General features: G+C 36.6%; 2 protein-coding genes across 2 annotated transcripts in view; both read left to right on the top strand.

Moving 5' to 3' along the window:
- Positions 1-525: 525 nt before the first annotated feature.
- On the top strand, positions 526-5,854 carry LOC107556692 (propionyl-CoA carboxylase alpha chain, mitochondrial-like). The gene is made up of 4 exons (XM_016239862.1): positions 526-537; positions 608-702; positions 2,076-2,226; positions 5,675-5,854. Exons 1-4 carry the CDS (start codon positions 526-528, stop codon positions 5,852-5,854), a joined length of 438 nt encoding a protein of 145 aa, XP_016095348.1.
- A 1,941-nt stretch (positions 5,855-7,795) lies between these two features.
- LOC107556713 (propionyl-CoA carboxylase alpha chain, mitochondrial-like) overlaps positions 7,796-23,395 on the top strand; it is an 18,419-nt gene continuing 2,819 nt past the window's right edge. Inside the window, exons 1-8 of the mRNA XM_016239898.1 lie at positions 7,796-7,861; positions 7,956-8,031; positions 8,123-8,336; positions 9,384-9,486; positions 10,659-10,757; positions 12,508-12,561; positions 19,778-19,918; positions 22,468-22,545. Coding sequence (XP_016095384.1) covers positions 7,850-7,861; positions 7,956-8,031; positions 8,123-8,336; positions 9,384-9,486; positions 10,659-10,757; positions 12,508-12,561; positions 19,778-19,918; positions 22,468-22,545 — 777 coding nt within the window. The 5' untranslated portion in view covers positions 7,796-7,849. The remainder of the gene's footprint in view (positions 7,862-7,955; positions 8,032-8,122; positions 8,337-9,383; positions 9,487-10,658; positions 10,758-12,507; positions 12,562-19,777; positions 19,919-22,467; positions 22,546-23,395) is intronic.

The following is a 23,395-nucleotide window of genomic DNA, read 5'->3' as shown; positions in this document are numbered from 1 at the left end:
ATGAATGCTACACTTGGATTACCTTCTAGGTTGTAGGAGGTTATTTTTAATTGGTGTAGTGGTTAAGGCTCAGGGCTAGTAACTAGCAGGTTGTTGGCTCTATCCTCAGAGTCTTGACTTGTCATTGTGTCGTTAAGTAAACAGCTTAACCTCAGGTTGCACGTTCTGCTCAACTAATTGTAAACAAAGCTTCTAGATTCAGTAACATTACTGGAGCTCAAACAATAAAACAAGGCACTTACAACGTTAAGGTCGTGTGTTTAATTCCCAGAGAATGCATAAATGGATAATGTATACCTTGATTGCAAAGTACGTCACTTTGGGTAAATGGTTGTAAATGTTACAAACCTGTAAATGTGATTAAATTCTAGATTATAAAGCTAGATGCATGACAAATACATCATTTACTCTGTTGTGTAGTTGTTTTTGGAATAGTCTGGATTTTGAACCATCATATTTAAGTTCTTTCCCATTTTCCAGTGTGACTCTTTTACCGTATCTGAATCTTTCTGTACAGCAGAGATTATGTTGTCTACAGTGATGTGGGATTTTTTTGAGTGGGAACATTTCAGATATTTCTGCTAATGGTGTCTGTTGTTGTTTGCAGGTGTTGGCAGACAAACACGGCAATGCTCTGTGGTTGAATGAGAGAGAGTGCTCCATTCAGAGAAGAAACCAGAAAGTGGTGGAGGAGGCACCCAGGTTTGAGCAGTGTTTTTTTTTTTATTTTTTTTTTTTTTTACTGAAGTCAACCTGAGAGTTGTTTTTGATGCACAAAACAATTTTGATGTTTTTAATGTCATTTGTAGAAAAACGGGGAAAAATATGCTATACACTAGGGGTGTAACGGTACACGTATTTGTATCGAAAATTTTCGGTACGGGTCTTTCGGTTCGGTACTCATGTGTACCGAACAATTACAGCATTGTTTTAACCACTGCATGAGTGGAACTTCATTTGACACTTCCAGTTTTATATATTGTTACTTTTGATAAGAAACAAAGTCTCATCTTTCAAATTATGTCCATTTTATTCAGGAAATTCAAACAATAAATGCCGTTTTGACTCTCTTTGATGTGGCGTGACAGATCGCTGTATAAATGCCTCAGTTCAAACGGCAGCGCGGAGTGTCAGTGAGCGCGATCATCCCTTCCTCTTTATTATTATAGGTTTAACACAAAATAAACACGAATTAACATCTCATGCCTCAAGTAATCGCTCAATCAGTGTTTCAACTGCGGAAAGATGGCAAGAAAACAGCTTGTAAACAAAACGTCACATAGCATTTAATTTACCCCAGGCACGTACTGTCCACAGCTCGTTAGTGTGCTCGAGAAATGAAGTCTAGAGAAGAGCATTTCATGAAATATTAGCCTATATACTCATTATATTTTACCTTACCTGTTAGTGATGTCTTAGATTTATTTATTTAAAAATACATTAAATAATTGTTACGAAACGAGTTATGAGAGCCTCTGTGTAAATTAATATATTTCAACAACAGAAATAATTTAGTTTTTCCCCCTGCTGTACCGAAAACGTACCGAACTATGACATCAAAACCAAGTTACGTACCGAACCGTCATGTTTGTGTACCGTTACACCCCTAGTATACACATGACTACACTGTGTTGCATAAAAATTTATTTAATGAATTTAATTTAATAATTTGATTTAATTAGTTTATTTAATTCAATCATTTAATTGAATAAAATAAAGTAAAATTTAAAGATAAATATCCAGTACAACAAGTAAAGTAACAAGAAAATGATACAGTTAAATTAACTTGACCTGCACTGGCTTCTAGCAGGTAAACAGATGTTTGTTTTCATGTTTCAGACAGATAACAGCCGAAGTGAAAGTGGGCATAATAGTGAAAGCCGTATAGCACAGGGCTGTTCAGAAAACAATTACCTGCTACAGCACACATAATTTTCAGCAAAAAGTTGAACCAAAAAGTAGGCAATACTGGGAAATAGAAAAGTGAATTCCGTTGAGAGCTGTGTGCAGACAGTACACTTCCAGCCTTATGCAACGACCTACATTGCTATATTTGAATTTGTATGTCTGGTTAGCACCTTTCTGGACCCAGACACCCGGCGAGCGATGGGAGAGCAGGCCGTATCTCTGGCGAAAGCAGTGAAATACTCCTCAGCTGGCACTGTGGAGTTTCTTGTTGACACCAAGAAGAACTTCTACTTCTTGGAGATGAACACACGTCTACAGGTTTGTATGTGCATGATTATGTTTGAAAAACACCCTTTTTGCTTTGTTGAAATATATGTTTTTGAAATGAGGACAACCACAAGCAATTAATTATATTATAGCCTATTTGGGTGGCTTTTGTATATTGTGTTAAAGTCAAGGCTGAGAACCACTGCTATTGATGAACCGTAATATCTATTTTTTATTTATGTTTATGGAATAATTAAGTGCTTGTGAAAGAGAGAGAGAGATGGACCTTTAGTTTAAAGGGGTCATATGATGTGATTTAAATTTCTCCTTTCTCTTTGGAGTGTTACAAGCTCTTGGTGCATAAAGAAGATCTGTAAAGTTGCAAAGACTAAAATCTCAAATCCAAAGAGATATTCTTTATAAAAGTTAAGAGTCAACCACGCCTACCTAAAACGGTTCGTTCCAACACACCCCCACATGTCTACGTCACAATGTGGGAAGATTTGCATAACGCCGCCCAAATGTTCACGCAAAGAAAGAAGGCGTAACTTTTATTCTGACTGTAGTATTGTTGTTGCTGCCGCCGCCATGTCGTGAAGGAGCTGTGTGTTTACTTGTGAAAGCGAAACTACTTTGTTTGGTCTTCCAAAAGAGGACGATATCTGCTTCGTAATATCTGGAGAAAAAGACAGTGTAAGTCATTATAATCAGTAATTATGTCCCCACTGGATGCAACAAATGCCTTGTTTATAATGGGTTTTAATGTTTTTGTCTCATCGCTCCATCACAGTATGGTAAGGGGCGTAACATTTCCGTCACACGCTTGAGGTATTCAGCCAATCACAACGCTCTGGATAGCTGGCCAATCAGAGCACACCTCACTTTTCAGACCGATGAGCTTTGTAAAAATCGACCCGTTTCAGAAAGGCGGGGCATAGAGGAGAAATAATAATGTACAGTATGTGGAAAATAGTGTTTTTTTTACCTTAAACTGCATAAACACATTTCATTATCATATGAGCAGCATCATATGACCCCTTTAACATATTTAACACTTTTGTATTATAGCCTTACATTTGCTGTGCAATTTGTCTGAGCCGCTCATGAACAACAAGGCAGACAGCCTTCATGAGAGCTGTAAACTGCATTGTCTGCTCTGACCATTAGAAAAGTGTACTTTTACACTTACCTTCAGAGAGCTTTAATTCATGCAATCATACACTTGCATTTCGGGTAGAATTAAATTAAATATGAAGGTCAATTATATATTAAGTTCAAGTGTATTAACAACTCTGACATTGAAAGAACACTCATAAAACCTGTCAAAATGAGAAAAAAAGTTTAATGTAATAAACCTTACACATTTAAATGAACCTTTCTGTCTGTGCTGTCCCCTTATTTTGGCAGCTATAAGATCCAGAAACTCTTTGTAGAAAGGCTTCCATAGATAAGAATTGTGCTCATGCTGTCATTAAATATCAAGGCCCTGTTGTAATTATGACAAAACTGCTTGATCAGTCTTTTTTTTTTTTTTATCGACAAGCTGGGAGTATGGATCTGGGATAAAACCATAAAGTTTTGTTATTTGAAATAAAATGAATGTTGACTGAAATAAAGTATAAAAACTTTTCAGTCAGCTGGTTTCCAAGGCAACTTTTCTCGTTTTAATTTAGTTTAACTTTATGTACTAATATTGACAAAACACAAAAAATTACTAAACCTTACTTTCAAATTAAAATGAAAATAAAAAATTCTTCAAAATATTAATAAGAATAACGATAGTATGTCAATGATAAAATAACACTTTTGCAGATATATAGAATAATAATTAAAGTTTAAAGATCTGCATAAAAACAAAAAATTATCATCATTTTGATTTTGTGTTTTTTTTAGTTTAAATAAGAGTTAGATTATAGTAATAATAAAAAACAATAATAATTTTATTTAATTATATTAATAAATATATATATTAGTGCTGTCAAACGATTAATCGCATCCAAAATAATTTTTTTTTACATAATAAATGTGTGTACTGTGTATATTTATTATGTATATATAAATACACATGCATGTATACATTTAAGAAAAATGTTATATTTATATATTAAATATATTTATATATAATTTATATACATGTAAATATATGTAAATATTTTCAAAATATATATTACATGTGTGTGCATTTGTATATACATATTAAATATACACCGTACACACATATATTATGTAAACAAAAACTTTTATTTTGGATGTGATCACGATTAATCGTTTGACAGCACATATATATATATATATACACAGTGGGTACGGAAAGTATTCAGACCCCCTTACATTTTTCACTCTTTGTTAAATTGCAGCCATTTGCTAAAATCATTTAAGTTAATTTTTTTTCCTCATTAATGTACACACAGCACCCCATATTGACAGAAAAACACAGAATTGTTGACATTTACAGTTTATTCGCTATAGTTTAGAAAATGGTAATAAAATATGTCAAGAAATTGAACCGTGTCAGAACAAATTAATTTTGATAATGTCAGAAAACACTTAAGCAAAACATGGTCAGGTCAAAGTGTCTGAATAATTTTTTATGTTTTACTGGTCGTCCACTGTATGAAGAATTTTTGGGTATAATGTCAGAGTTTACTTTATTTTGCTATCCTCACTTACATAAATTAACTATAGTGTCCTTCACCCACTAGTAAAAATTATATCTTGTTTAGTTTGACTGTGTGTGTGTGTATATATATATATATATATATATATATATATATATATATATATATATATATATATAAATAATACATTTAACTGATACCGCGGCCTCCTTGAAAGGGAGTGGGGCAGTGGGCCCTGGTTGGGAACTACTGGTTTAATGTGTGATGACATGATCTGCATTTAAGGAATACATTTAAAGAACATGCATGCAGACCTAACCTAGTTAATACAACAGGAATGATCACGATTAGAAGATCTCAAATGTATTACGTGACACATAAAGAAGAATGGTTGACTGGATGACTGTTTGGAGAGATGGTTTGAACTCATGTCCATGCATGAGCACCACGGCTGAAAGTGTCCGAGCACACACACTATCTAGTACGTTAGTATGTCGATCTTCATCATCATTTCACTTGCCACCTCACTAGAACCCAGAGCCACAGAGGACATCAAAGTGTCTATAAAGCTAATTAGTGTGGACCTCCAAAGGAAAACACGCAGAATGAGGAAGGGTAGCATGGGCAGGAAAAGGGTTTAATATTTCCGCTCAGGGTTAATGACTAGTTGTTAGCGGTGCTGTCTGGTTAACGAGAGTCTCTTAAACAACTATGTAGTGTTTGAGTGTGTTTGGTGGGAGGTCATTTGTTGCCTTTTAATTCTGATGATAGATTCCAATTTTTGCTTATTTCAGTAAAATGAGATTGACACTGCGTTTACAGTTACATTTGTAGACCGTTGTTCATGTCATAGGATGTTAGTGAGTATGTCTTTCTTTCAGGTGGAGCATCCTATCACTGAGTGCATCACAGGACTGGATCTGGTGCAGCAGATGATCCTCATCGCAAAGGGCTACAAACTCCAGCAAAAACAGTCTGACATACCCATAAATGGCTGGGCCATCGAGAGCAGAGTCTATGCTGAGGTAAACCAACAAACAAACAATCAATACAGTGACTAAAGTTCTTAGTGTTTCTCAGATCAGTGATGGGCCAATATTTCAAAATATTTTTTACAATGTTTTTCAAATATCTTGTCAATTGGGTTATTATTGTACAAAATGTAATTTTAGCAATTTTGCACATTGTTCATTTGTGATTTATTTAATTTAATAATTTTAATAATATAATTGTATAAGATTATATATAAAATTATTTGTTTGTATGTATGCATGTATGTATGTATGTATGTATACATACAGAATATATATATAGAAAAACATTTCTATATATATTTAAATATACCCTCCCATTCAAAAGTTTGGGGTCAGTAAGATATTAATGCTTTTATTTAGCAAAAATGTATTAAATTGATCAAAGAAGACAGAAAAGACATTTTAAAAATGTTACAAAAGGTTTCTATTTCAAATAAATGCTGTTTTTAACTCTCTATCATCAAATATATGAATAAAAAAATTGATTAAATGTTTCAAAAAATAAAATGTATCACAAGCAGCACAACTGTTTTCAACATTGATAAAAAGAAATGTTTCTTGAGCAGCAAATCATAAAATGATTTCTGAAGGATCACTGACTGGAGTAATGGCTGCTGAAAATACAGCTTTGCATCACCGGAATAAATTAAGTTATTTTTAATTGTAATTGTATTTCACAATATTACTGTTTTTTTTCTGTGCTTTTTACCATTACCAAAACGTGACGTGTAAACTCTGCTGATCACGGATTGGCCGGAGAGAATCGTCGCTACCTGCGTCACTGAACTTGCGAAACAAACAACAGAACCCCTAGATTTAAATCAGCACATCCAGCGAAGGATCGAATGCAACTGTTTTGAACAAGCGCACCTTTTTTAACAACCAAAAAGTGTCTGTTTCGTTGTCTGTTGTACAGATGTTCGTCTCGTTGATAGCAGAGGAACGGATCCAGCGAGAGCTTGATGGGGCGATGCGGAATGAAAAAGTTTTTCAGGAGTCGCGACAATAGAGGCGGCGCAACTATAACGACATGTGAATAATCCCACCCACTCTAAAGCGGTACTGAACTGCAGTGGAAACGCAAACCGTGCCGAGTCGTACCACGCAGTGGAAAAGCGCCATAAGGCACACCTGTGCAATAATCATGCTGTCTAATCAGCATCTTGAAATGCCACACCTGTGAGGTGGATGGATTATCTCATCAAAGGAGAAGTGCTCACTAACACAGATTTAGACAGATTTGTGGACAATATTTGAGAGAAATAGGCCTTTTGTGTACATAGAAAAAGTCTTGGATCTTTGAGTTCAGCTCATCAAAAATGGGGGCAAAAACAAAAGTGTTGCGTTTATAGTTTTGTTCAGTGTATATGTATGTGTGTGTGTGATTCAAAATATGACAGATTATTATGAAGTTGTCTGTGAGCTAAGGACAAATGGGAAAAAAATGCCTCCAGTCCTCTTTACTGTACATAATTAAGTGTTTTAGTATGTTCGAGTGAGAGTAAATGTGTTTGTGTGTCAGATTCACACATCGATCAGAACAGGAAGACACGTCCTCTTCAGTGAAAGATCACTGGTTTCCGGGAGCTGTTCAGGACAGGATGAGCAAAATGTTTTGATTTCAGAAACACACACGCACAGACATACACGGATGAGGTTTAAATGTCTAAAGAAAGCAAACATCACTGAGGATATTTACAAATGATTCTTTCATTTATAGGCAGGGCCAAAAAGAGAACATTGTGTGATGTGTTCGGTGGTTATTAATAGTTTTGTGTTCCGGTGATTTTTGCCTTAAAGATTTGTTTTGTAAAATCACATGAAATGCAGGGCACGTTTTTTGTGAAGTAGGCCATATGAAAAAAAAGAGACACTGCAAAAGCTCTTTATGCAGGCCAGTTCATGCATTACGTTTTTGGGAATTCGATTTTTGATGATAATTGTTATTTTGCTTTTCTTTCGAAGGTTCGAGTGGATAGTGGAATTCAAGAAGGAAGTGACATTAGTATCTACTATGATCCCATGATTTCTAAGGTAATAGAATAGTAATCCAAGACAATCTTAACAGTCTCATTTCATTTAAACTGTCAGACTAGTCCACTGATTTATTATTGTTGACGTCGACTAGCTGGTCACATACGGTAAAACACGAGAAGAAGCCCTGAAGAAAATGGAAGAAGCACTTGATAATTATGTTATCAGAGGTAAATTGCATAAGTAGGCAGAAACCTTTAAATGTCAAAATAGTTCAAATGCACAACATTTCTTGAATTTCCAGTTTTCTCATTCGCACAGGTGTGACCCATAACATTCCTCTACTGAGAGAGATCATCGTCCACCCTCGGTTTGTGTCTGGTGATATCAGCACAAAGTTTCTCCCAGAGGTGTATCCTGATGGGTTCAAAGGTCACATGTTAACAGCAGGAGAAAGACGGGAGCTGCTGGCTACGGCTGCGGCTCTTTATGTAGCAGCACAGCTCCGATCTCAGAAGTTCCTGGGAGATCTGAGGTGAGAGACAGATGGGGCATCTGGATTACACACACTGATAAGCTACGGACACTCTTGTCGTTCAGTTAAACAGTAGTTCACATCACCATTTTCAAGTTCTCTATGACCTGAGATGTAGATGAGTTTATTTGTTCATGGGAACAGATAATAAAGCATAATGAATAATCCAACAGGATCTTCTCTCCTTCCAGCTGTTTCAGACAAAGTTCTGAATATCTGCAGCAGTCCAGTATCTCTGTGTGTGTTCGTAAAAGAAAGCTTATGCTTCAGGGGCACCATGTTCCATACTTCTCCTTATATTGCTGTGTAAATCCACCTGTTACTTTTTCAAGCATTAACACAATATACCAGGTTAAATTTAAGGTTCAGACAATAACCTCCTAATGTACAAACATACAGGAAATGCGCTTGGCAGTAATCTGCTTACAATTGAAGCCCAGCAGGCAAGCGTACAGCACTGTGAATAAACATTTAGTGCTTGCAACAATCAAACTGCTTTGAAAGTATAACCACAAAAACAGAAGTTGTATTTAGCGCATTTAATGTAACAGTCTTTTAATTGTAAATGAATTGGTTGCCAGTGTTGCCCCTCAGACTCAGTCAGTGAAAGCCAGTCATAATTATTCTTCATCTGAAAAAGGCCACCAATTTACATTTGACAAAAAAGATGCAGAGAGGCCATCTGTCTAAACATCTCTCCAGTTCCCCCCTTCTCTGTCTCTTTCTTTTCTCTTTTTTATGTGTTCCAAAAGTTATTGGTGGGGGGTGGACTTACTCTTTGTAGTGAATGCAGCCCACCACAGTGGAAAAACACTGCATTCCTCCTAATACATTTACTTTAGGTCTCCTAGCTGTCAGTCAAACAGCCGGCAACCAGGTGGTTTGTGTGTGTGCGGGTTGGGGTTTCGTTCATCTGTAGAGGAAAGAAACTTTATAGCTGAAAATGGTTACAGTGAGAGATTTTTGATTCACTAAAATAGAGGGAAAGACAGTGTATTTGAAGCACCCATTATGACTATAAACATTCTGTGTCTATGTGTGTTTCAGGGTGTCCATTGTTCCTGCAGAGAGCAGACAGTGCGAGTTGTGTGTGGAACTTGATCAAGGTGTTCACATGCTGGGTGTGTCTCGGTCTGGAAACAACTATACGGTGAGTAAAATTGTTCAAAATATTACATCTCATGTCACATCTCAGTAGGAGCTGTGGTCCAAGGCTTCATACATTAAGTAATCCTGTGTACGGTCGTGGGAGATTCAGGAGCCTGTCCCAGTGTCTTGGACCATAGACAGGGAATAGCCATTAAACCTAGATGAATGGCCAGTATATTACGTTTTATCCTATTTAATTAAATTTAATTTGGGAGTACTCTTGCAAGCATTATTTTATTTGATTAGATTTTTTATTTCTTTTAATTTCTTTTGTCAGGCCAGTGCATTTTTCTGTGTCTCAGGTGGTTGACTTATAAACTTTTGTGATTCCAATAAGCAAAGATGTCAGATTTCTTGCAATTTCGACAAATATTGTCCTCATTAAGTCATAACTCAGCCTGCTTATCCAGATGATTTCTGTGTGAAGATATGTTCTCTGCTTCTGTTATAGTACTCCTAGTGAGCGCTTTTGCTCCCTCGCTAACGCTCATGTTCTTTGTGGTGGTATTTGCATTGAAATCAATCCCTCAACTCTTGAGTCTAAATCACTTTAGGATCTGTGTGTCTTCCTCTTCTGTTACTGAAAGACCCTCACAGAGCGGCAGCTCTCACACTTTCCCTAAGACGTCACTCACTAACTGTGTGTTTAGACACCTGTGGCCCTTCAGTCAGGGATAAAAGGAGCCTCGGGGGTTCAGGGGCCTCACCTGATCTCTGTGGACCCCTCTCTCTCTTTCTCTTACAGCTGAGGGCTGGATGTGTGTTTCTCTCCCAGAACTGCACATCAAACTGGACCCCCTGCTCCTGAGAGGGCCCAGGAGGTTCCAGTGTCCCAGCCTGCTTTGGGAATGTAACTGATTATTCAGAACTGTTGTTTAGACAAGTGTTTGAGGGCTGAGGGTAATCAGTTTGACCAGAGACACTGGTTTAAAGAAAAGACTAACATGAAACCCCCCACCTCCCCTAAAAGGCATCAGGTGGATTTGGGTGCAGAAACTGCTGACTGACCTTACATGAGTTCAGAAACGTACATTTGATTTCGTTGTCTCGCTGTTTCTTTCATACAGATCAGCTCAGGCTTTTTCCTCTCTCACACACATAGTAACTCAATTATACCACAGACTTTTGTTGTCCTCCATCTAACTCCTACCGTGTGTGTGTTTGTTGGTTTAGGTGGAGATAGATGGAGAGAAGGTTGAAGTGTCTGGAGAATGGAACTTGGCCTCAGCATTGCTGCCCATCACCATCAACGGCAAACACAGGAATCTCCAGGTTTACAAACACACATATGCGTATGTAGGGAATAATTGAAAAGTCATGATGAATTATTGATAAGTAATGCACCTGAGGTGATAATATTTACACCGCGGTTGTAAATAAATTTTTCCAATCAATCCAACTGTCCAGAGGCCACATAAGCCCAGGGTGGTTCTGGTCCACCCAGATTGCTGCCAGAATATGCTAACGGTGTGGAAATAAAACCGCAAAATAACCACATCTGTTGTGTGTATATATATATATATATATATAATATAACAAAGAGTGAAAAATTTAAGGGGGTCTGAATACTTTCCGTACCCACTGTATATATAGTTTGTAAAGTGTATTTTTTACAAATACATATATACAGTTTTTTTTTTTTTTTGCTGATCTGCTCTCGAGATTTGCGACTGCTGTTTTTAATGAACGCAATGTGTGGAATCATTATCAGGTTATTATAAAGATTGCTGTTAAATGTCACATTTTTATTACTTTACTGCCAAGAGAATGGAGGTGAACAACCACAGTGTTGAGCTTGCTCGCATGTAGCATCGCTCAGTTATTGTAGTGAATCGATTAATCCCAAATGCTCCTTCTTTTGTCATATGTAGCTTTAGAAAGTTTGATTGATTCTAGTGAATGGTTTTGTTCTAAACAGACTTCTAAACTAAGAAAAGTCTGATTCATTCTACTGAAATAATTTGTCCTACACAGGCTCGTTTATCTTTGGAAAGCCTCATTTATTCTGTTGAATTGCTGTGTTCAAATGGTTCTTGTAAATGTCCAAAAAGATCGAGCATTCCGAGTCCCTACATGGGATTTCATGTCTGTTTTTATATAATTTTGTCTTTAACTATGAAGTTATAAAAATTAGGGAGTATTTAAAAAAAAAAAAATATATATATATATATATATATTTTTTTTTTTTTTGCATTTATTTTTAGTATAAATGTATCCTTTTTAGTTTGATGTTGTAAACTTAATTGGGATTGTTCATTCACTAGATAAGCCCATAATATTATTGGATAGAGGCACAGAACAGAGGACCTCACTATTGCACAAACATCTGTCAACTTGGAGATTACTGGCCTTGCCACTGATCCAGAGTCAGTTATTCAGTTTATTACACAGCTCTTTGGAGTTTTTGATTCTGATTGATTCACAACTGCATTGTGATTTTTTTTTCTCTCGCTATAAATTGACTAGCGTCCCAGACAAAATCAATGTCAAGTGTTTTTTTTAAATAAAATTTTAAATTATTCATTTTATGTAAAATAAACCCCTTCAAGGAAATGACATACTTTTTTTTTTTTTTTAACAGCATTTTTAAATGTAATATTAATAATGTATAAACAATTATTTTATTTTTGATTAACAATGTAGGAACTTTATTATAATAGAATGCGTCATGATGAGTGTGTTTATTTGTATTTAACTGTGTAACTGCTTCAAACATACTCATCCAAACAGAATTTAGAGTTGGAACTATTTGTATATTTATCCCTTATATACTATTTACATTTGTCCCTTACTTATACTACGGTTACCTATGTGTTCTTTGCCCCTAAAGAACCTGTTGTGTGTAGAAATATTTTCTTATGGCACCTATATGCAGCTGTAATGAGGTCAGCAAACCAGCTGTGTATTTTAACAAAATGAATCGATACACTAGAAACATGTTGACCAGTCAGAATGAAGAATTCACCATAGCTGTGATATAAGCACAACCCATTATGTTTTACTGTTTTGTCTCTGAATGCAGTGTCTGTTGCGGACAGCAGCTGGAGAAATCACCCTGCAGTATCTGGGCACTTCAGTAAGTCTTTAAACAAGCACCTCATAGTGGCATGAACTATATGTCAGTGGTTCTCAACTGGTTTTACGTCAAAACCCAGATTATGGAGATGGTGGCCTAGCACAGTAGCAAAATGTATCATATTAAAGTTAATCAAAATGTTCTTCAGTTATAGCATTGGAATGTTTTATTTAGCTTATGTATTATTTATTAAGCATATAATTGTCCACAGCACAAATGTTCATCCTCGCTCTAAATTAACTCGCCTTTAATTTCAGTCATGGTCATATTTTCTTTTATCTCGCATACTTTTTGTTCATGTTTTTTTTCAGTGTATAACGGATGAGGGTCCTTTTTAAGGATGAGCATGCCAAAATACTGCAGAGTTTGGCTGAACAAACAACCTTGGATGACAAAAAACGATTTGGGCAATAATGAACAAAGTACTCTTCTTTTAAAATTTAATAAGCATTTTAAAAATGTTTTACCCAAGCCATTCATGATTAGACGATTTTATTTGTATTATTATAGTTTTTTCATGTTGTCCAAGACCCTGTCAGAAACCTTTTTTTTTTTTGTCTGTGACCCTTCAGTTGAGTACCATTGCTAATATGAATGTTTTCAAAGACCGTTCTAGTCTCCGATGTTTCTGTTAGTTATCTGTCTGTAGTTCATCCTCAAGTATTGCTTGTGTGAATCGTTCAGTAGCTGATAAGTACGATAATGACTGAAGTCACACCAAGGATAATAGCTATAATGGAAAAAGATACCGTTTTAATAATCGTTCTAATTAGGGAGTAGTGAAGTCCACACCACAGCTATAATGATAAAGACACGGAGAAATAATAGTGTTTCGGAACCATTTTTTGTAAAGTATTTCATAATCATTTAAATGTATAGTATAATAACAATTATAAAACGGATAGTTCCGGTCCTTGATTCTGATTGGTTGAGCCTCGTTCGAAGCTGTTGTAAATTATTCTACAAACATACACCTTTTTTTTTTTTATTTGTCTGTTGCTTGGCAACCACTTTGTTACAACCACAACTGTTTCTGAGGAACTACATTGTTTGGTGGAAGAATACTGTTTTTATTAATATCATTACACTTTATTTGCTTTGTTTTATTTTGTGAAACCTAACTACGTATATGGAATAACCGTTTTATAAAAGCAATAATTTGGGTTTTAGGCACTCCGCTTCGCTTCCTGCCTAACAACGCCCCTTAGCTGTTATAAATTCACTGTAAACCACGGCTTCTTGGGGCTTATTGCTTTATAATAATAATTCTCTTTTCAAACTTGGGAAGATGGTTGGCGAATGTTCCATTTTCAAATGCACGTTATAAGCAACTCAAACTCATAGCACTTGCATAGATGGAGTTCATGTGGAGCAGCATTTGCTGCAAACAAAGACACTGAAAACACTGTTATCATGAGTTATAAATTCATAAATCATGAATTATATAATTGCAACACAGTCTTTGTGTTAAACCATATCACGTTCTCAGGCATTGTTAGAATTAATAAAAAAAGTTACTGGCCAACTGGCGAAAAACACAGTTTCATATACTCACCAACGCTGATTTTACTGACATTTGGTGCTTGGTGGGTGTTCGTTTTAGACTCTGGTTATAGTTATTGTTTTTGTTGGTCCATGAGCACTCTTTTTCTGTGTACCTCATGCTGGGTGATATATGCTATATAATAATAATAATAATAATAATACAATTATTATTTTTATTAATAATAAAATTATTATTATTATCAAACTCATAATAATAATATTAGTCGATCTGCCAAACACGCAAACACACAGACTCTCACACTCAGTGTGTTCAAAACAAAGCACAGGTGTCTCAACCCAACTACAAATCAACCCAAGCCGTCCCGTCTTTGTTTACCCAAAGCCACCTAAACAATCAGCACCGGCGAATCACCAGCTTAAACAAACAAACAGGGTTAAAAACACAGTAACTCTGTAAAAGAAGAGGAAATGCCGGCTTCCAGACTGCACACGCGTGTGCTTCATGGGGGGTCTCTGCTTCAAAGATCTTCTGAGGGGGTTTATTTCAAAGTTTCCCTGGGGTCATGGCTATTATGGGATGCCTTCCGTTCATTCTGTGTTAACGGGACAGTGGGGCTGTGGTCGTCAGCGCTTGTCTGTTTCTCTATCATGTCCAGCAGAAACCAGAGTTTAACAGTTTTCAGAGTTTCCTCATGCCAGAACAGTATATAATATAGCTGTATCTTCTTCTTCTTAGGAATGGCACTCAGAAATGCTGTGAGACCATTAGTAGAGCTCCTCAAGCCTCAAAGCGCCTTCCCTAACCTACTTCATGAGTAAAAATTCATTAGTGAGTACCAGAAACAGTATAATGCTTTTATCCTTATTATAAATAATCAAAACTTGATCTTGACCTTATAGGCTGCATTCCAAATGTGCATATTGTCCATCTCTAAATGGCATGCGAGATTAGGATTAGTGTGTCCCAAATCAAGGTGCATTGAAAATTGTCAATGGTGCCAGGATGGTATAATGTTTCTGGTAGATTTTTGACGTGTGCATATTTGCATGCTTTACGGGCCAATATCACCCACAACCCCTTGCTCTAGAATGGAGCATGATTTTGTGACCGTTCACTTTACATTTCTTCAATGTGTGTAGAAAGCCTGCATGTGACAGCTGTGCAGACCTTGTGCATTCTGGCAGTCGGTTTATTAAAATATTCAGGTGCAGTCTCATTTCATGTTTTCTGCAGCGCTTCCCATAGGTGTGATTGGCTTGTAGCAGACTTCGCGAACCTTGCAGATGAACACCTCAAACTGTGATTCATCTGACCTTAATAATTCCAGTCCATCTATAATATCTGTCAGTAGCAGATGTGGCATTTTCTTTGAAGCTTAGAAAACTAAGTCTTCTCTGCAGTGTTGCAGGTTGTACTTGGAATAGCCTTAGTTTCTCAAAACAGAGTATGGACTGAAATGTTTGTGAAGAAATGCTGCTTTTTGATTCACAAGTGTACAGGGACTTTAGTGCACTCAGTGCTTTAGCAGCTGAAAAAAGACACTTTATTGCAGTCTCCAGTCTCCACACATCATTATGCAGCGCAACTGTGTTCAACTGTGCTGATAATAAGAATGTTTCTCGAGTACCAATTCAGTAAGTAAGAATGATTTCTTAAGGATTATGTAACAGTGTTACTGAAGTAATGAATGCTGTAAATGGGGCTTTTTGTCATCACAGATAATAGATCTGCCGTATCCAAAGTTTCTGCAGTTTAAAATTCATGTTTCAGAATTTTTAATTCCCCTTTTTACTCCAATTGTTATACTGGTAATATGCCGCATGTTTGGGGACAGTAAAAAATTAATAGTTTAAGAATGCATTAAATTGATCAAAAGTGGCAGTAAAGACATTTTAAATAAAAACGTTTTCATCAAAAATATGAAGCAGCACAACCGTTTTCAACATTAATAAGAAATTTTTCATGATCAGCAATTCAGCATGTTAGAATGATTTCTGAAGGATCATGTGGTACTGAAGACTGCTCACAATATTCCTGTTTTTACTGTATTTTTGATCAAATAAATGCAGTCATGGTGACTGTGAATCAAATTATTTAAAAAAATCTAACTGACCCCAAATTGTAATGTAATGTAATTTGTAATGATAAATAACTATTTTATAATAATATTTTTTAAATTAAAATATAATATATTTTATATTTCAATATTTTAAATTCAAATACCCAACTGTGTTGTGGTTCTTCTAAGCACATGCTGGCAACCACTAAATATTTCAGTTGTGACTTCACCTTGTTGCTCAGAGATTGAGTGATTAGACCCCGGACACAGACTCATCGCCCTTCATTACCGTGTGTGACCTGAGTTTAACACACATGATGTAAGGCTTCCTTAGTTGAATTCCTGGAAAGCAGACATATTCCCTTCAGAGAGCTACCCAGTGATTAATGAGTGAGCCACCTTTTCCTTTCTGCTAAATATAGCACAGAAATGACATCATCACTAATATACAAGGGGGTCTTCACAATGACACGCTGGTCAGGAAGTACCAGTGAGGGTGGGGAACGTGTAGGGTTTGTTTACACTTGTCGTTTGGTTCTCTTGGTTCTTTTGGTCCGGAAAAAAGAAATTGACCCATTTATTCCCGGTTCGCTTGGCGTTCACACTGTCATTTTTAACACTGAACCTAAAAATACAAAACAAAAGGCACAAGGATACAGCCACAACCTGATTGGACAGCTTTTATGACATATATTTTGCGACAGAACTTACCGAACATCCGGCTAAATATGCTTGTTGGATGCGTGTACATATGGTGGTATTTTTACCAACTTATAACTTTCAAAGAGCTTAGAGCTTATAAAATGTGTAAAAGAGTCGAAACAGTGCCTAGGTGTTCACTTTACATTAAGGTTCACTTTTGCATGTTACTAATGTTTATAGATCATTAATAACTGGTTCACAGTTGATCACTTTACAGTAAGGTTCACTTTCACAAGTTATTAACGTTTATAACTCATTAATAACTGGTTCACAGATGTTCACTTTACAGTAAGGTTCACTTTCACAAGTTATTAGCGTTTTAAAATTAATTAATGGTTCATTACATTAAAGTTCACAGGTAATATTGGAATTAAAATGTTTAATATTAATAATTCATCAAGTCATGGTTGTGCTTTTATGATTTTTCCCCCCAAAATAAAAATCAAGATGATAATTTCATCTTGATAAGCAAAATATATCAGTTTCTAATCATTGCTGTGGATAGGCATCATGAACTTTTGCGGAGAATCATGGGTAAGGTACAGAGTAGATTCTGGTAAGATACATTGTAAGAAAAGTGACACGAGTCATGAGATATAAATGAGAAAACCATAAATACAACACCCTTCAGTCTTGCTATAATACATTTTTGCTGCATCATGAAATAAATCAGGAATATGGTTTTGAGTGAAATAAGTATTTATAAATATATTTGTTAAGCATTTATAACATGTGAGCTAAAAATGGCTCACTATTTGGCAGGTATTGCATTAAAATCACCCTTTTACTCATGCATTTATAACTGCATATCAATGATTTATAATGCATTTGTAAGTGAGTTATTAGTCATTTATTAACACCTTCATAAACCCTTCATAAAGGGAACCTTAATGTAAAGTGTTACCGTTTTTAATTTGTTTAGATGTCGTTGGTCCACGTTGCATTCATTTTTCTGTCGAACTGCAGCAGTTTGTTTGGAAGTGGAAAAAGTGGGTCTTGGTCAGCGCACCAAGGTTCAGATGGCAGCGTTCACACTTATTCAAAATGAACCACATTAACAGAGCAGTCGCACCACAGTCCATTTGAATCCAACCAAACCTGCCAAGTATGAACACACACCCGTAAAAAAGTTTTCAGAAACTTTTTATATATAATTGATGAAGCTTTTTCTGAGCATTTGAGCTCTGTAAATGATGCTGTGAAAATGGTGTGGAGGTATGACCCCCATTGTACTCAAATATCCATCTCTCAACACTCTCACCCCTCCATCCTCTAGTGTCGGTGCCCTGTTCTTTTTGTGACTATTAATTAGCTCTTCATTTGCTCTGCAGGCTGTTATGAGCTAATGGCTCTCCATTAGTGTCTGTATGGAGAGCAGGGGGCGGATGCACTTGGCATACTGCTGCTGCTGTGAGAGGGAGAGAGAGGTTGTGTGTGTTTGCGTTGGTAATCATTAAATTGACAAAACTGCTTTTCATTCACTGAGCAGTGCGGAGGGCCAGGCTTCACTCGTCTGTTAATTGAATTAGACTGTGTGTCTCAGACAGATGAAAGGCTCTGTCAGTGCCCAAAGCAAAATAGACCGTTCGCTGCCCAGCATGTGACCGGATACAGATTTGTGCTGCCATCTAAAGGTGAAGATGGGAAGCTATGGAGAAAATCATGAGGTTTCACACGAGTAAAATGCACTCTCAACCCATGTCTTAGCTATTTGTTATGAGCTGTGACATAAAAATGGAAAAAAAGAACTGGGAACTGGTGAAACATGTGCTATAATATAATTAAATATTGGCCATACCATTCAGAAGTTTGTGGTCAGTAAGATTTTATTATTATTATTTTATTTTTTATTTAATACTTTCAGCAAAGACACATCAAATGACTCGAATATGCCAGTAAAGACAAAAATCTTGAATAGACAAAAAAATTTAATAGATTTTTGTCAAGATTCTTTGATGAATAAATATTTCAAAATTTCTATCAAATTATTATACATTTTCAACATAGGTAATGAAAAGAAATGTTTCTTGAGGAGCACATCAGTGTATTAGAATGATTTCTGAAGGATCATGTGACACCGATGACTGGAGTAATGATGCTGAAACTTCAGCTTTGCATCAAATCAATAAATTACATTTGACATTATATTTACATGGATAATAGTTGTTTTAAACTGTAATAATATTTCACAATTTTACTGTAGTTTGATCAAATAAATTCAGCCTTGGTGAACAGAAAAGACCTCTTTCAAACCTCTAGTGTGTGTTTTTTGCAAAACTGCATTCAGAATACACAACTCATTTTGAATGGCCGTCAATGAAAAGATGCAGTTACAGCATCTAACATCAGGGACTAATGGGGTCATTATAAGCAAATAAACCATCACACTTTATCTTTTACATACTACACACAAAAATGACAAGAACTGGTGAAAATCAGCAGATCCAAACACAAGGATGCCTGATGAGTCTGTCTGGAAACTAAAGTCATGTTTATAAAACACTCAGATGTTACAATGAGCACTTCAGAAGATGAAGTACTCATGTGGGTTTACTAAAATGTATGAGATTTTAAAAATTAGTCAAAGGCAGTTAAGGCAAGAAAATGAAATATACATGGGCACAAAGCATGGGTACGTTCTGCAGCATTTCCAAGTATCTGAAAGCCCTGCAAGCAAGTAATTTTCCATAATTTTCTTGAATGTGATATTATGGGCTATTATTGAATTATCATTGATCTTGGTCTGAATAAGATATAATGTGCACTAGACTTTATATTGTTAAAAAAAATTGAATCTAAAAAGAATTTGGGGGAAATGTGTGTGGGTTTGATGTTCTTTTGGGTCTTTCTTTTGGAGTGTCATTAATTTTTAATTTTTTTTGTATCATAGTATTCTGTATTTAATTGAGGTATCTGTGTAACCGTTTCTCTGTGTTTCATGTGTTCAGTTTAAGTTGCGTGTGCTGAGTAAACTGGCAGCATATCTCGGTAAGCACATGCCAGAGAAGATTCCAGAAGACACCAGTAGTATCCTCCGCTCTCCCATGCCAGGATCTGTGGTGGCTGTGTCCGTTAAACCAGGAGATAATGTAAGTCACTTACTGGAAAATCAGTAGAACTATATTTCTCCCCATTTCTCTGTTTAACAAATGGATTCACATTAATTTGGATTGTTCAAAGGAGGAAATATTAAGGAAGCTGACCCCTAAATATTTCACTCAAAAACAGTGAGATATTAGTCAAATGCCAGTCACTTAGAAAAACTATGTGAAAGAATATATTGATATTAGCAATAAATGTAGTATGTAAGTAGACTTTATCTTGTGTTAGTTCATAGAGTAATAGTTCACCAAGAAATGAAAATGCCGTCATCATTTACTCACCATTACCTTCATGCAGCAAAAAAGTACATGTGGCTTGTGTATCGTTTTCCTAGTTCTCAGATCAATTTTGCTTAATAATAATAATAAAAAAGAAGCCTAATATTGGAGCAGTTGAACAGTAAAAATGCCCCTTTTACACTGGTGAAAATTGGAAAATTTCCGCCACCCACTGGACTGGAATATGAAGCACTAGATGGCACACAAAAAACTTAAGCACATAGGGATGAATAGCAAAAGTTTGGAGTTTCCAGTGAAATCTGCCTGGACAATTCTAAAATGTAAATAATTATAGGTTTACAGTTGTGATCCATGATAAGGCAAAAACACAATTTGAAAGGTGGATTTATGATGTACTTGCTCATTATTTAAAAAAAAAAAGTATTTCCCCCCCAGAAATGAAAATTTGCTGAAAATGCTCTCACCCTCAGACCATCCAAGATGTCGTTTGTTTCTTCATGGGAACAGATTTGGAGAAATTTAGCATTTTATCACTTGCTCACCAATGGATCCTCTGCAGTGAATGGGTGCCATCAGAATGAGAGTCCAAACAGCTGATAAAAACATCACAATAATCCACACGACTCTGGTCCATCAAATTAACACCCTATGAAGTGAAAAGCTGTGTGTTTATAAGTAACAAACTCAAAAGTAGTTTTGACCAAAACCAATTGCATGGTGTAGCTTTAAATACTGGGTTGTTTTTCAAACTTCCAACCAGGTGTTCATTAATTGATCTCCTTTTGTGTTCCACAGAACAAAGAAAGTCATACAGGTTTAAAATGACGAGTAAATGAGGATGGAATTTCTGTTTCGGATGAACTATGACTTTAAATGACGTGATTTGCATTAGGATGACATCATCTGTAAAGCTGACTGTGCACTTCAGTATGACAAAATGTCTGTGTGTGTGCAGGTGTGGGTGTTGCTGTCAACTTGAATTGAATGTGTCCTGATTGTTAATGACTTACATGTAATGCACAGACCGACTGGCTCCGGCTAATATATCTGAGCCCTTCCAGTAAAACATCTCATTCACTCAGCAGCGTCACACACACACAAAAGAGCACTGCAATGAAGAGCTCTCACACTGATTAGTCACATTGCGTGTTAACTGTTATGACTCTTCTAATTTATGAGCCTTTATGAAATGATATTATAATATTCCCCTGCTCTTTGTGCTGAGGTTTTGTGTACTAGACCTGCAGAAGTCTATGAAATTATTAAAGGGGTCATATGATGCTGCTAAAAAGAACATTATTTGGTGTAATGAAATGTGTTTATGCGGTTTAAAGTAAAAAAAAAAACACATTATTTTCCACATACTGTACATTATTGTTTCTCCTCTATGCCCCGCCTTTCTGAAACGCGTCGATTTTTACAGAGCTCATCGGTCTGAAAAAGCGAAGTGTCCTGTGATTGGCCAGCTATCCAGAGCATTGCGATTGGCCGAATACCTCAAGCATGTGACTGAAATGTTACACCCCTCACCATACTGTGATGCCCTGTCCGGCCGGATGAGTGAGCAGCGGCGACCTACAGTGAGCAGAGTCGTGAGGGGCTAGCGTGCGGAACGGCTGGGGGGTTAGAGTGAGCAGAGGCGGGTGGACTTGAAAATGGTGCGGCTGGCGATTTCGACGAAGGAGCGTCCGGAAGGACATGTGACGACTCCGGGCTGGACTCCGCTTCGTCCACGGTGAAAGCCGATCCGGTGATCCACAGCGCAAAGTTGAAGTATTTCCTCAGCGACCAGCATGGATCAGCACTAGGCATGACGAAGCAGTTATCGTCCTCTTTTGGAAGGCCAAACAAAGTAGTTTCGCTTTTACAACAAATCACACAGCGCATTCACGACATGGCGGCAGCGGCAACAACAATACTACAGCGAGAATAAAAGTTACACCTTCTTTCTTTGCATAAATATTTGGGCGGCGTTATGCAAATCTTCCCACATAGTGACATAGATATGTGGGGGTGTGTTAGAACGAGCCGTTTTAGGTAGGTGTGGCTGACTCTTAAATTTTATAAAGAATATCTCTTTGGATTTGAGACTTTAGTCTTTGCAACTTTACAGATCTTCTTTATGCACCAAGAGCTTGTAACACTCCAAAGAGAAAGGAAAAATTTAAATCACATCATATGACCCCTTTAAATATATGGAGGGAAGATATTCTATGAGTCATATGTTTTAAGAAGTTATTATAAAGTACTCATTGTGGAATAGCTGTTGTGGTTTATTGTTCTTTGGCATTCTGAAGGTTTCAGAGGGACAGGAGATTTGTGTGATTGAAGCCATGAAGATGCAGAACAGCATGACCGCAGCAAAGACTGCCAAGGTGAGCTCACACACACATACATAAGTTGATACATAATCCTCCTCACTACTCTGTGCATCATAAATCGATATGACATAAAGAACACACTCTTCCACATAGCTACATTACAGTACCCAATACCATGAGAGAGAGAGAGAGAGAGAGAGCGAGGGGCCGCGGCCCATTATCCACACTGACCACTATCCACACTATTAGCATTTGACCTTGGTTCATCTTCGGAACAGAAATTAAGATATTTTTGATGGAATCTGAGAGCTGTCTGACCCTGCATAGACAGCAACGCAACTGAAATGTTCCCAAGTCCAGAAACGTTGCAAGGATGTCTGTAAAATAATCCATGTGGCATCAGTGGTTCATCTGCAATTATACGAAGCTGCGAGAATACTTTTTGTGTGCAAAAGAAAAAAACCCTCAACTTTATTCAACAATTAGTCTCCTCCGCATCACCTTGGTGCCATTTTGGAGAGTATCAGCTGGATGTAAACAGCGTATGCTATTCTATGTCAGCTGCGTCACGCCGGATCTGTTTCCTACGTTGTTGTGATTTGATCTGAATGGAAACAGCGTATCCGTGTGACGCAGCTGACACAGAACAGCATACGTTGTTTACGCAGTGGATATTCTCCAAAATGGTGCTACAGAGTAATGCGGAGGAGACAAATTGTTGAATAAAGTTATTTTTTTTCTTTTGCGCAAAAAAAGTATTCTCGTAGCTTCGTAAAATTACAGTTGAACCCCTGATGTCACATGGATTATTTTACAGATCTCCTTGTTACGTTTCTGGACTTGGGAACATTTCAGTTGCGTTGCTGTCTATGCAGGGTCAGACAGCTCTCAGATTCCATCAAAA

This window comes from Sinocyclocheilus grahami, unplaced genomic scaffold (assembly GCF_001515645.1).
Source record: "Sinocyclocheilus grahami isolate Dianchi unplaced genomic scaffold, SAMN03320097.WGS_v1.1 scaffold576.1, whole genome shotgun sequence".
Lineage (NCBI taxonomy): Eukaryota > Metazoa > Chordata > Actinopteri > Cypriniformes > Cyprinidae > Sinocyclocheilus > Sinocyclocheilus grahami.
Note: the sequence above shows the minus strand (reverse complement) of the source record. Positions and strands in the feature narration are given on the sequence as shown.

Excerpts from the sequence above, each read along its gene's own strand:
- LOC107556692 (XM_016239862.1), top strand. Across the intron at positions 703-2,075 it reads GTGGTGGAGGAGGCACCCAG|CACCTTTCTGGACCCAGACA; the intron begins GTTTGAGCAGTG and ends ATGTCTGGTTAG. Across the intron at positions 2,227-5,674 it reads AGATGAACACACGTCTACAG|GTGGAGCATCCTATCACTGA; the intron begins GTTTGTATGTGC and ends TCTTTCTTTCAG.